The sequence below is a fragment of the Peromyscus californicus genome, unplaced genomic scaffold (assembly GCF_007827085.1).
Source record: "Peromyscus californicus insignis strain IS unplaced genomic scaffold, ASM782708v3 Scaffold_24__1_contigs__length_46423439, whole genome shotgun sequence".
Classification (NCBI taxonomy): domain Eukaryota; kingdom Metazoa; phylum Chordata; class Mammalia; order Rodentia; family Cricetidae; genus Peromyscus; species Peromyscus californicus.
Genome location: NW_026294535.1, coordinates 46199860 through 46212870, shown reverse-complemented (window position 1 = coordinate 46212870; position 13011 = coordinate 46199860). Strand labels below are relative to the sequence as shown.

The following is a 13011-nucleotide window of genomic DNA, read 5'->3' as shown; positions in this document are numbered from 1 at the left end:
TTGTCTAAATATGTTCAACTTTCTGCTAATATTCCATTCCTCCCCTCCCACAGTAAATCTCACAGGCAGGGTGCTACATCCAACAACAACATTTTAATATCAGGGATGTGGCTTTAAAGACACAAATCAGGGGATCAACCCATCTAATAAGCATTCATCTAGAAATTATTAAGCTGCTCTATCTAGAGGCAAACTGTCTCATACATAACCATCCTCTGACTGAAGAATAAATTCTGATGTTTTCCAGAAATTTACCATATCTACCATGCATTGCTTAATTCCTCCTAAAACAAACTTTATTTTGCTGAGTAGATAGTTCCTGGATAAGGAAACAAAAAGATTAGTGAGACCTTAAAGATTTGCTGAAAATTATTGGTTGCCTATAAAAACTGGGCAGGTGGTGGTGGTGGTGGTGGTGGTGGTGGTGGTGGTGGTGGTGGTTCTATTCTCTAGTTTTCTATGGAGGCCAAGAGTCACAAAATACCTATGTCAGAGTTCTAAATATTAACTATTTCAAACAAGATAGTCTTTAATTACACGGGTAATAAAACTATCTTTCGGAATCAGAACTCCAAGAGTTTGCACATTTGCTTTTGTTTTCATAAATGTCACATGACATCAAATATGGTTATAACAGAAATATGTTTGTTATGGTGAAAAGGGAGACAGAGACTTCCTCCTTTACACTTAAAACTCTGAGAAAAAAAAGCAGGGGATGTAGCTTAGTGGTAAAGTGCTTGCTTAACATCTACAAGACACCAGATTCAAATGCTAATACCACCACCACAAAAACAAACAAAAAGCAAAATAATTCATCCAAAAAGCAAAAAACAAATTCTCTGAGAAAACAGCAAATAAACCAACAATCTCCCATGCAAGACAGTACGCTCACTAGCATTGTGTCCTGGCTGTGCAGTTTTCTCACGTTTTGATTTCTTTTAGGTTTGGGCCAGCAGCCTCACCCACCCTTCTAGCTTTCTCTCCAAGTCTGTCTCCAGTTTTCTGACCCCATTCTGTTCAGCCTGCTCGGCTGAACAGAGCCTTGTACCTTTCTAACCACAAGCTTTTTCAGTTCTCTTGGTTTTCACCCCTTAACTTCAGCAGTTCTCCTCCTCCAGCCCCTTCCTGATTTAAACAAAAAACAAACACGCAGTGGCAAAGCTGGACCTCATCAGAGGAGCCTTGGGAAGGAGGTGGGTCTTTAGGCTAGGGAGGGGAGGGGCTAGCCTGTGGGCAACATCACCCCGCCCTGGTCAGCTGCCAGAGCCATCAAAACTGCGGCAAGTCAGAAGCTCCAGTCAGATCACAGGAGCTGCCCAGAGACTGTGGTCCTGAAAGAGCTACTCAAGGGAGCTTATCCGGGAAAGGAGGTACTGAAGACACTTGGGAAAACAGCTTTAGTGGAGGCACCAGCCCGAGGGCGTCCTGGTGGTGCATCAGAACTTCAGGAAGGAGTGGATAGAATAAGTAACAGCCAGGGTATCCAGACTAAGAGCAGGCACTAGGAGGTAGCTACCGGCTTACATGGATGGCTGAAAGCATCCCCTGCTTCCCACGATCTGCCTGGTTAGGGTGGACTTGGCTGCTTTGACTGTCCTCCAGAATACAGGTTAGAGTTTAATCTTGGAACTCCACTGCCTAAGGTGAGCCATGGGTGGGGTGCGGGTACTAAAGTTTCTGTGTGAAGCTCCCACAGATTCGGAAGAGAAGAGGTTGCTGACGACTCCTCTGTCACCATGAAGCCCAAACTTCCATCTTGCTAATGCTTTTAAAAAGCTGCAAAAGTTTAGCTGTTTTCCTAAAGTGGTTTAGCAAGCAGTTTGAAGAACTGGCCCAATTCAGTGCTCTGCTGACAAACCTCCAGGTCTAGGCAAAGAGTGCAGGGAGAGGAAGAGGAATGGAAATCAATTAAGTAGAGGGAGATCTTGAGAGAGCATAGGCAAAGGTTCTCATCACTGTCCCCATTTGCTTTGCCAAAAGTTCTTGAATGGTTTGAATGGAGTGGGAAATGTATTTTCCCCCAGCTATTTGAGACTATAAATTAGAAGAAAATGATTGTCCAAGTGTCTCTTTCCTCTTCTGCCATATACTCATTACTTTCCCACCAAAAATATATTCACGAAATACTAACAAATGCAAATGACTCCACCTTAGTTTCTAACATAGTGAAGAACATGGAGGGGAAATTGGGTAATTGTTTAAATACTGCTAAGGAAGCTCACTATTATGGTCTGAGGCTGTGGGACTGAATGAAGTACAGTATGGCCTTGTTCCCCTTCTTTTTGTGGTGTGTGTGTGTGTGTGTGTGTGTGTGTGTGTGTGTGTGTGTAAGAGAGAGTGAGCACATGCATAGTTACTAGTCAATGGGTAATTGTAGTTGTAGATAGCTTGGCTATGAAGTACCCTCCAGCCTACTCATTGTTTCCATGCAGTACCATTTGTGAACACCTCGGTTTGTGTTTTGTTTTGTTTGTTTCTTTGTTGCAGGCTCTGTAGCTATGAGCAAAACATTTGGTTTATGTGGTCCTTAGATTCTCTAGAAATTAGCATGCATAGTTGCTCCCTGTTGTATTTAGAGTCACAGAATCAAGAGGTAATCAAGTACCATTGGTTTTTTAAAGGAAAAGACACTGGCCAGCCTGCCACAGACACACACGTAAATACTTTACACTCACCCTTTAATTGAAACTTCTCCAAAGTAAATGAAAATTAGTAAAGGTATAGGAAAAATTACATGACAGCTCCACATAGTAGAAGTGCACAATACTTGTGGTCTCATTAGCCAAAACAGTATGCAGTTAAAATTGTCTGTGACAAATACTTTTTTTTTTTCAAAAGAGGTTCAAAGTGAACAAAAGAGAGTAAAATTTTTAAATAGAGAAAATAACTCAAAATTGAGGTTTTATTGAAGGAAATAAATAGGAAGATCCTGTAACACTATGCAAGTTTATGGGGGTAATCCAAATACCAGTACCAAGAACTAAAATGGACTTTATAAGATCAGCATATATTTGTACATGTTGAAGGATATAATTCTGAATTCAAAAACCAATATCCACATTGGCATTTATTTCCTGTATATTTTGAAAACTAACTTCTCTTCTAGAAATTTAGAGAAACTTGACATGATTTATCCCTATGTTCTATAAGGTAGTACCATATCCTTTCATATCCACACAATATCTACAAAGTATTAAGACAATTTTGCTATGTTCATCACATACTTCAGTGACAAGAAAACATCTTACTTTCATGTTTCTTTCAGAATACCTCTGAGATGGCATGTTAACAGGATAAAGGCCACATTGGGCTTAGTTCCTTGCTCTGAAGAGAGTCCACTTAAGTTTTATTCCTAAAAAATTCAGGAGTGCATCACACATTTTTAACACTCAGATTTGAAACTGAGTCATTTGTCTTTGTCAATCTTGTGATGCTTTGAGAGTATTAAAGGTAGAAAAATAGAAAGTACATTTCATCTTTGGAGAGTTCTGGCTTTTACTTCTGTTTGTGAGATACTTCACCTTTTCCCTGGAGCTTGTGGAGAAGTTGCATTCCTCATATTGTAAACCAAAGATAAAAAGGTCGAATAGATGAGTGTGTGTGCTTTCCACCAGAAACCTTATGAACATGTAACTAAGAATGAATGTCAAGTCAAATGTCTTCATGAGAGAGAATCTTTTCTCTTTCACCTTCTTTCTCTCATCTCCACAAATACAAACAGAATGAAAATTTGGAAGATAATTTCATGTCTGACTGTAGATGCATTTGATAGAGTTTGGTATATTCATTCATCCCTTTCAGTTCCATAGGACCTTTGATAGTTAGCCTCATTAGCACACAGGGAAAGTACTAATTTTTCAAACACTTTTAAACAAAAACTGAAAGACTACTGACTTTTATGATCATGAAATTAACATTAAATATAGATTATAATTATATGTCCTGACTATTGTCACTGTGACTCATGATGTTTAGGAGTAGTCATATCTCACACTTCTGTTGAATTTGTGAGACCTGGAACTAATACAAATTGTTTAAATACATCAACTCATTTTATGCTGAGAATAATCTGTGAGTTAGGTATATTATTATTCCCACTTAAGGAGGAGAACATTAAGGCAGATAAAAGTCTAAGTCACAGATCTATTAAGTAGTAAAATTGAAATTTAGGCCCAGTCAATCTGACTCCAGAGTGTGTGCTGTTTAATCCAACTGAGAAGGGCAGACTATTGGGTAGCTATCAGACTTACTTTTGTACCAATCAGGTGAGGTGCATTCAGATAATAAGAGACACTAACAGATACAGTGTATTTTATTTATTCATCTGTGGGAAAAATTTAATTTTGCATGAAGAAAACAAATGAAAGAATGGGTTAGACTTTTAAATTTTCAAAAATAAATACATGGATATTGTTTTACAACATCCTTTGCCATGATTTTTGTCTTATGAGAAGAATATAAAATATATCTTATCTTTATATTATCAAGAAGAATGTAGTAAATAAAACTGGGATTAGAAATCAGGAATTGAAAATATTGGGCTAGAGTTCCATTCATACTTTTCTAGTCATCCTTGAAGCCACATTTATATACCCACAGAATTATCTTAGAGCTACGGGACCAGTATCTTAGAGCTACGGGAACAGAGGAAATTGAACCAGAACTACCCCTATTCTTCTCATAGTTGGGAAAAGAAGAAGGGTGAAATTTCACTGATTTGTTTTGTTTCACATTGTTTGGCCAAATCCAGTGAGTTATTTTCCTTTATACCTACCAACAGCATGATTATAAACAGCTTCCTAAAATCACCAAATAAGTTAAAGACAAAGCTTGGTCAATTTCATTTTTCAATTCTAATTCCTCGTAGGGTGCTTACTGACACATCTAGCAAGATCAAGCAAGCATTAGGAGACACAGGGAGATGATAGTGAGGAAAGCCCAATATAGAAGTGAGAGCAGTACTCAGATCCCAGTGGGTCAGGTGGCTCTCTTCTCCATGCACATGACATGGTGCAATGATGCTAATGAAGATGGGAAAAAAGGGAAAAGAGTACAGAAGAGAAGAGGGGTAGAATGAATAGTCAAAAGCAGCAAAGAAAGCCTTTGGGAGAGGAATGAATCCAGGAATGTGAGAGTTAAAAGCTGCCTCAGAGAACATCTAAGCCAGCCTTCATTGGATAACGGTCATGCCTGTTGACTTAGCTTTACTGATCTACATTTGCCAAAGTAAAAATGGCTTTTTTCTTTAGCTATGATGGAAAAAAAATGAGGAAAAGGACTGTAAAGTCTAGTATTTGAGATCAGAAATGTTTTTTATGTCCTGTTACACTATGTCTTTACATGTCCATCATTTAAAAGACTGGCCCCATAATACTGCTGACTATAAAGTGAATAGGGCTTTACTCATCACCCTCAACAGCGTGCTCTATGGAATATATAGGTTAATGAGTGCAAACGTGCTGCAAACTTTAGAATGCTACACAAATGCTATTGTAATTACACAGAGAGCATTAGGTTTCCCAAACCCACCCTGCCCTTTTTGGTCTCAGCATGCACCTGCCTTTGGAAGATCTGCGTTACTTTAACGGAAAGTTAATTAGGTCCTTCCCCGTCCCTCTGGATATTTGCCTGAGTTAGAAGTGCAGCTCAGCACACAAGCTCCATCATCCATATTAAAAGTGGGATTTTCTGACTTGGCCTGGGCAGCCAGTTGACCAATAGGTTCCAATGTGTGTTTTCAATAAAGCTGCTTACCCAGGAAGCCTTATTAAGTGAGTAAGTCAAGCTGACATGATTTCCTTGCTGATTAATATGAAACCTAGGCTGTTTTTGCAATGCAGTAGCATTAATTATTTATAGGAGGTAAATGAGGTTACAATGAAAACAAGCTCCAATTACCAGAAACAATTCAAATCATATATTTATATTTTTGAAAACTCCATGTACTAATCCCTGAATTCATTGACTGGAGACTCCAGCTTCAAGGATCAAAAGGCATGTTATCATGTTTTTCCCTTTCTCATAATGAAAGGTGATGGAGAGTTTAATGTTTCAAGGACTAACTAGTAAACTGGGATGTCCTAGAGGGATTGTTTATCAGATTCTTTTATCTGATAAACTATACCTAGAAATGACCCAAATGATCTGAAAACAATTCAAACTCTTGTAATATTGAATACAAGATGTTTACTAAATCAAATTTGCATATAAACCATATCAAACAGTATCTGTTACGCAAGTGAACTGAAGTGCTTTTACTTTGTTTACCAAAAATAGCCCCATGGTATGTTCTCTGTCACTATATTCTCTTTTGTTTTATATTTGTTCCAGTTTTTCATCTTTAATAAAGCGTTTTCTGACTGTTTCATTAAAACAATCTTGAATAGGTTTGGTAGATCACTGACTTTTGCTTCTATCTGTTGCTGGAGTCTTTTCTAATGGTGTAAGATGCATGTGCAAAGGAAAGAGTTGTCAGTACGTGGGCATATTTGATAGATGACAAGTGGCAGCTTTTCTTCATGACCCTTTCAAGACACTGTGTCACTAGAATATCTAACATTCCTTACCCCTGAGAGAACACAGGTGCTTATGAAGAAACGCAATGCTCTTCTGGACGTGAAGCAGGCCAGCTATGGTGTTGTTGTTTCATAGGAGGTGCTTGAAGTCACCTGTTGGCAGAGTCAGTGGGGATCACAGGATTGTACAAATTAGATGCTTGTGAAACATCTCAAGAGAACACAGGAAGGTAATCTTGATGATCTTGCTATAGCTTTTCATCTGTTTTATGGTGGAAACTCAGAACAGCTCACTTGCTTAACTGTTCAACATATATTTTATTGGGGTGAAGCAAATTTATTTTCATACTACATATTTATTTAAAAACCATTTTCAACTTTCAGCATTTTTCTTTTTCTTTATTATTGGTTTATTATGTTTTACTTTTCATTACATCTCAAGCTGCAATTTCCCCTCCTTCCACTCCTCCCAGTGCCTCCCCTCACTTCCCCTCTTCCCTACATCTACTCCTCCTCCATTTCCCTTCAGAAAAGAACAGGCCTCCCAAGGATATCAACCTGAAATGGCATAACAAGTTACAATAAGACTAGGCACAAACACTTATATCAAGTCTGGTCATGGCAATCCAGTAGGAAGTCCCAAGAGCAGGCATACCTCCCAGTCCCACTGCTAGGAGTCTCACAACAGCACCATGACACACAACCATAACATATTTGCAGAGAACCTAGCTCAGACCCATACAGGCTCTGTGATGGTTGCTTCAGTCTCTGTGAGCCCCTATGAGCCCTAATTAGTTGATCCTGTAGGCCATGTTCTCCTAGTGTCCTAGAATACTCTGGTGCCTATAATCCTTCTCCCCCCTCTTCTGTGGTATTTAACAAGCTCTGCCTAAAGTTTGGCTGTGAGTCTCTGCATCTGTTCTCATCATTTGCTGTATGAAGCCTGATGATTGGTTAGGCACTGATCTGTGAATATAGCAGAATATTATCAGGAATCATTTCATTGACTTTTTTCTTCTAGTTGTGTTTGGTTCTATCTTAGGTCTCTGGGCTATCTAGTCTTTGGTTCCCAGTCATTCAGGCAGTGTCCAGTGTGAACTACCTCCTGTGGCATGGGCCTCAAGCTGGACCAGTCATTAAATGGCCACTCCTACAAGTTCTGTGCCACCATTGACCCAGCCCATCTTGTAGGCAAAAAAAATGTAGGTCGGAGGTTTTGTGGTGGAGTTGATGTCCAAGTTCCACCACTGTAACCAAGTCTTGCCTGGTTACAGAAGATGGTCGGTTCAGGGTTCATATGCCCTGCTGTGGGATGGTCTGTATGTCAAGTGTGTTGCTGATTGGTCAATAAATAAATCACTGATTGGCCAGTGGCCAGGCAGGAAGTATAGGTGGGACAAGGAGGAGAATAAAGCTGGGAAATGGAAGGCTGAGGCAGAGAGACACTGCCAGCCGCCACGATGACAAACAGCATGTGAAGATGATGATAAGCCACGAGCCACGTGGCAAGGTATAGATTTATAGAAATGGATTAATTTAAGCAGTAAGAACAGTTAGCAAGAAGCCTGGTACGGCCATACAGTTTGTAACCAATATAAGTCTCTGTGTTTACTTGGTTGGGTCTGAGCAGCTGTGGGACTGGCAGGTGAGAGAGATTTGTCCTGACTGTGGGCGAGGCAGGAAAACTCTAGCTACAATGCCCCATTACTAGGGTCTCCCTCATAGATTCCAGGGAGTTTCCACTGTATTAGGTTTCCACAAGGCCACCCCAGTGCCCCCCAATTTCAGTCTCTCCAAGTACTTTCTCCCTTCATCCTTCCCCCACATCCTGCCTGATCCCTCCTGTTTCCATCCACCAGTGAAGTCTATCCTATTTCCCCTTCCCAGAGAGAACCCTGTATCCCCCTCTCCCCTTGAGCCCTCCTGTTAATTAGGCTCTCTGGATTTGTGGACTGTAGTGTGATTATCCTTAATAGCTAATATCTGCTTATAAGTGAGTACATATCATGTTTGTCTTTCTGGGTCTGGGTTACCTCACTCAAGATAATTTTTTTCTAGTTCCATCTATTTGCCTGCAAATTTCATGATGTCATGTGTTTTAACAGCTGAGTAATACTCCATTGTGTAAATGTACCACATTTTCTTTATCCATTCTTCAGTTGATGAACATTTAGGTTGTCTCCAATTTCTGGTTATTATTAATACAGCTATTATAAGCACAGTTGAGCAAGTGTCCTTGTGATAGGATGGAGTGTCCTTTGGGTTTATGCCAAAGAGTGGTATGGTATAGCTGGGTCTTGAGGTAGATCAATTTCCAATATTCTGAGGAACCGCCATATTAATTTCCATAGTGGCTATACACGTTTGCACTTCCATCAACAATGGAGGGATGTTCTTCTTGCTTCACATCCTCTCCAGTATGAACTGTCACTTGTGTTATTGCTCTTAACCAATCTGACAGATGTAAGATGGAATCTCAAAATCATTTTGATTTGCATTTGCATTTCTTTAAGTGTGTCTTAGCCATTTCAGGTTCTTCTATTGAGAATTCTCTATTTATATCTGTACCTCATTTTTTAATGGGATTATTTAGCTTGCTGATGTCTAGTTTCTTGAGTTCTTTATATATTTTGGATATTGGCCTTCTGTCAGATATCGAATTGGTGAAAATCTTTTTCCACTCTGAAGGCTTCTGTTTTGACCTATTGATGGTGTCCTTTGTCTTACAGAAGCTTTTCAGTTTCATGAAGTCCCATTTGTTAATTGTTGATATTAATGTCTGTGTTATCAGTGTTCTGTTTAAGAAGTCTTCTCCTGTGCCTATGCATTCAAGACTTTTTCCCACTTTCTCTTCTATCAGGTTCAGTGTATTTGGTTTTAGGTTGAGTTCTTTGATCCACTTGGACTTGAGTTTTGTATAAGGTGTTAGATATGGATCTATTTGCATTCTTCTACGAGCAGACATCCTGTTAGAGCAGCACAATTTGTTGAACATGCACTTTCTTTTTTTTCCATTGTGTGTTTCTGGCTTTTTTTGTTTGTTTGTTTGGTTTTTTTTTTGGTTTTTCGAGACAGGGTTTCTCTGTGTAGCTTTGCGCCTTTTCCTGGAACTCACTTGGTAGCCCAGGCTGGCCTTGAACTCACAGAGATCCACCTGGCTCTGCCTCCCGAGTGCTGGGATTAAAGGTGTGCGCCACCACCGCCCGGCTATTGTTTTTTTTTAATGAAAAATCAGGTGTCCATAGGTGTGTGGATTTACATTTAGACCTTTGATTCAATTCCATTGATCAACCTGTCTGTTTTTATGTCAACATCATGTAGTTTTTATTATTATAGCACTGTAGTACAGTTTGAAATCAGGGATAGTAATATCTCTGGACGTTCTTTTATTGTACAGGATTGCTTTAGCTGTCCCGTGTTTTTTAATTAGGGTAATAATTTATATGTTCACCTACTTCCCTTTATGTTATAAATTTACAAAAGAAAGAATATGTGATTGGAATTTTACTTGTGTTATATTGTGTAAAATGCCCATAAGATAAATAATATGAGAATAGAAAGTCAGACTCCAGCACCCCAGTGAGTATTCAAATTTTTTCTTTTATGCTAGTTTTTCTTGCAGTGTGCTGTAAAGAGATGTATGTCTAGGGCAATTCTTTGAGCCTTGGCTTAATTTAAAATGGCAAATGGGCAAAGAAATTATGAAATATTTAGATCCAAACACAATGTGTTCTATAACCATGAAATAAAAACAAAGTTTATGGGTCTTTTGAAAGGGTCTCATGTAACTCAGGCTGGCCTTGAACTTTCTATGCTGTTAAATATGACTTTGAACTCCTGATCTTCCTACTTCCACCTCCCAAGGGCTAGGATCATAGGCATGTGCCATCATGCCGATCTCAGTTTAGATTTCTATCAGGTATTTGGGGGTTTAACTTTTTATATTTCCTTTTTCCAGAATCTATAAATGGCAAAAATGTACATGAAATCCAAGGATATGGTGGAGCTGGTCAACACACAATCCTGGATGGACAAAGGTCTAGGCTCTCAAAATGAGATGAAGGAGCAAGAGAGAAGATCAGGCTCTTATGGGATCCTTGGAACCTTAACTGAAGAGCATGACAGTATCGAAGAAGAGGAAGAAGAGGAAGAAGATGGAGAGAAACCTAAAAGAAGAGGTCCCAAGAAAAAGAAAATGACCAAAGCTCGCCTGGAGAGGTTCAGGGCTCGAAGAGTCAAGGCCAATGCTAGAGAACGGACCCGGATGCATGGCCTGAATGATGCCTTGGATAACCTTAGGAGGGTCATGCCATGTTACTCTAAAACCCAAAAACTTTCCAAGATAGAGACTCTTCGACTGGCAAGGAACTACATCTGGGCCTTGTCTGAAGTCCTGGAGACTGGTCAGACACTTGAAGGGAAGGGATTTGTAGAGATGCTCTGTAAAGGGCTCTCTCAGCCTACAAGCAACCTGGTGGCTGGATGCCTCCAACTAGGACCTCAGTCTGCCCTCCTGGAGAAGCATGAGGAAAAATCTCCAATTTGTGACTCTACTGTCTCTGTCCACAGCTTCAACTACCAGTCTCCAGGGCTCCCCAGCCCTCCTTATGGCCATATGGAAACACATCTTCTCCATCTCAAGCCTCAACCACTTAAGAGTTTGGGAGACTCTTCTTTTGGGAGCCATCCACCTGATTGCAGTACCCCCCCTTATGAGGGTCCACTCACACCACCCCTGAGCATCAGTGGCAACTTCTCCTTGAAGCAAGATGGTTCCCCTGAGTTGGAAAAATCCTACAGCTTCATGCCACATTATAACTCTGCAAGTCTAAGTTCAGGGCATGTGCATTCAACTCCCTTTCAGGCTGGCACTCCCCACTATGATGTTCCTGTAGACATGACCTATGATTCCTACCCCCACCATGGTATTGGAACTCAGCTCAATACAATCTTCACTGATTAGGCCTGTAAGATAAGCACCAGCATTTCAGAGAATGAGGTAGAGATATGTTCCATGTTTCTAGTGGCTGAGTTAAACCCTCAAAGAATTTAAAAGAACCCTTTGGATGTACATAAAACATAATGGCCCTAGTCCATTCAGAACCTCCTATTCCTACCAACTTCCTTCTCATTAACTTCTCACATTGTACCGATTCCTGTATTTGGGATCCTCAAGTGAAAATATTTGATGGTTTACGTTCACATGGGAATAGAACAGAAAACCAAGGCCCTGATCCAGTGGTGCCAAAGACTCATTGGATGCTATGCCAAGTGACTTTGGAATGATAAAATGGAACTGGAAGGTGGCATCAGGTACATGCCTGTTGGCTCACAGAAAACAAAATTTGTGTGAATTTGACAGATCTTTATATCTATCTAAACATAACTTCCAGAACTTACTGTTACAACTTGACTACTGTAAATAGCCAAGTATGTTCTTTAAGAGATTAGCTCTATTTATCGCTGTGCTGAAAGGTATGCACATCATTTTTAGTGGTTTCAGAACCATGATAGAAGCCTCACAAAAACTTTATTCTTTTCTCTTCTTCTTCTCCTTTTATTTTGAATTTAGCTTTTATTTTATTTTTCATCTCAACTGAAGTTTCTCCTCTCTCTACTCCTCCCAGTTCCTCCCCATCCACTTCTGCTCCCCTCATCTACTCCTCCTCTTCTGTTTCTACAAACTTTACTCTTGATACTATTTAAAAAACAACTGTCTTAGTACTAGGAGTTGAGCAAGAAATCTCTGACTTCTGTGGTCAATGGGACACAGAAACATCAGCTAGTTCATTTCTTAGTTTCAATGACTAAAGGACTGTGGGAATTCTGCCAGTGTCCAGGTGTTTCTGTTGGAATCAGAACACAGCCAAGTTCACATTGTAGAGTAATAAAGTGGCAGTTGGCTGCCGTACCAGCTAGCAAAAGTTGAGGGACTCTGCCTAACACCCAGCCATTGGAAAAACATGGATTTTTCTCAAACATGATGAATTTCACTACTTAAAGAAAAGTGATTAAAACCATAGAGCTCCGTACACTCCAGTATCATATATTCCAGAACCACAATCACTAATCAAGCTTGAGTTCTCACAACATAAATGTAACTCCTCACTTTACACCTCCCACTGACTATTACCTTGTCCTCATTCCCAAGATATAGTGTTACTACATATTATAGCAAACATTTCAAGAGAAGTGACTTAGAATTGAGAATCAAGATTCAGGGAGAGTGAATGCTTTTACCAGTTTGTATCTTCAACACAGGTTTTGATCAGTCTAAAGAAAGTTTATTTTTCTTTATGTGACATCTCTTTTCTTTGTATCCACACTGGCTCTGCCAAGTTTCTCTTTTCTAGGAAAATTCACTCTGAGAAATTTTACTATCCTGATCCATCTTCCAGAACAATTATTTAGGCCCCACTCAAGAATATAAATAGATTATTTGATAGTGAGTCAGGGTACAACTATAGGAATAAATTTGAACAATATTATTGACAGA

General features: G+C 39.6%; 1 protein-coding gene across 1 annotated transcript; it reads left to right on the top strand.

The window, feature by feature from the left end:
• Positions 1 to 1323: 1323 nt before the first annotated feature.
• Neurod4 (neuronal differentiation 4) lies at positions 1324 to 11781 on the top strand. Its single transcript, XM_052753839.1, has 2 exons — positions 1324 to 1643; positions 10474 to 11781. The coding sequence occupies exon 2, from the start codon at positions 10483 to 10485 to the stop codon at positions 11476 to 11478; it is 996 nt and encodes a 331-aa protein (XP_052609799.1). The 5' UTR covers positions 1324 to 1643; positions 10474 to 10482; the 3' UTR covers positions 11479 to 11781.
• Positions 11782 to 13011: the final 1230 nt, after the last annotated feature.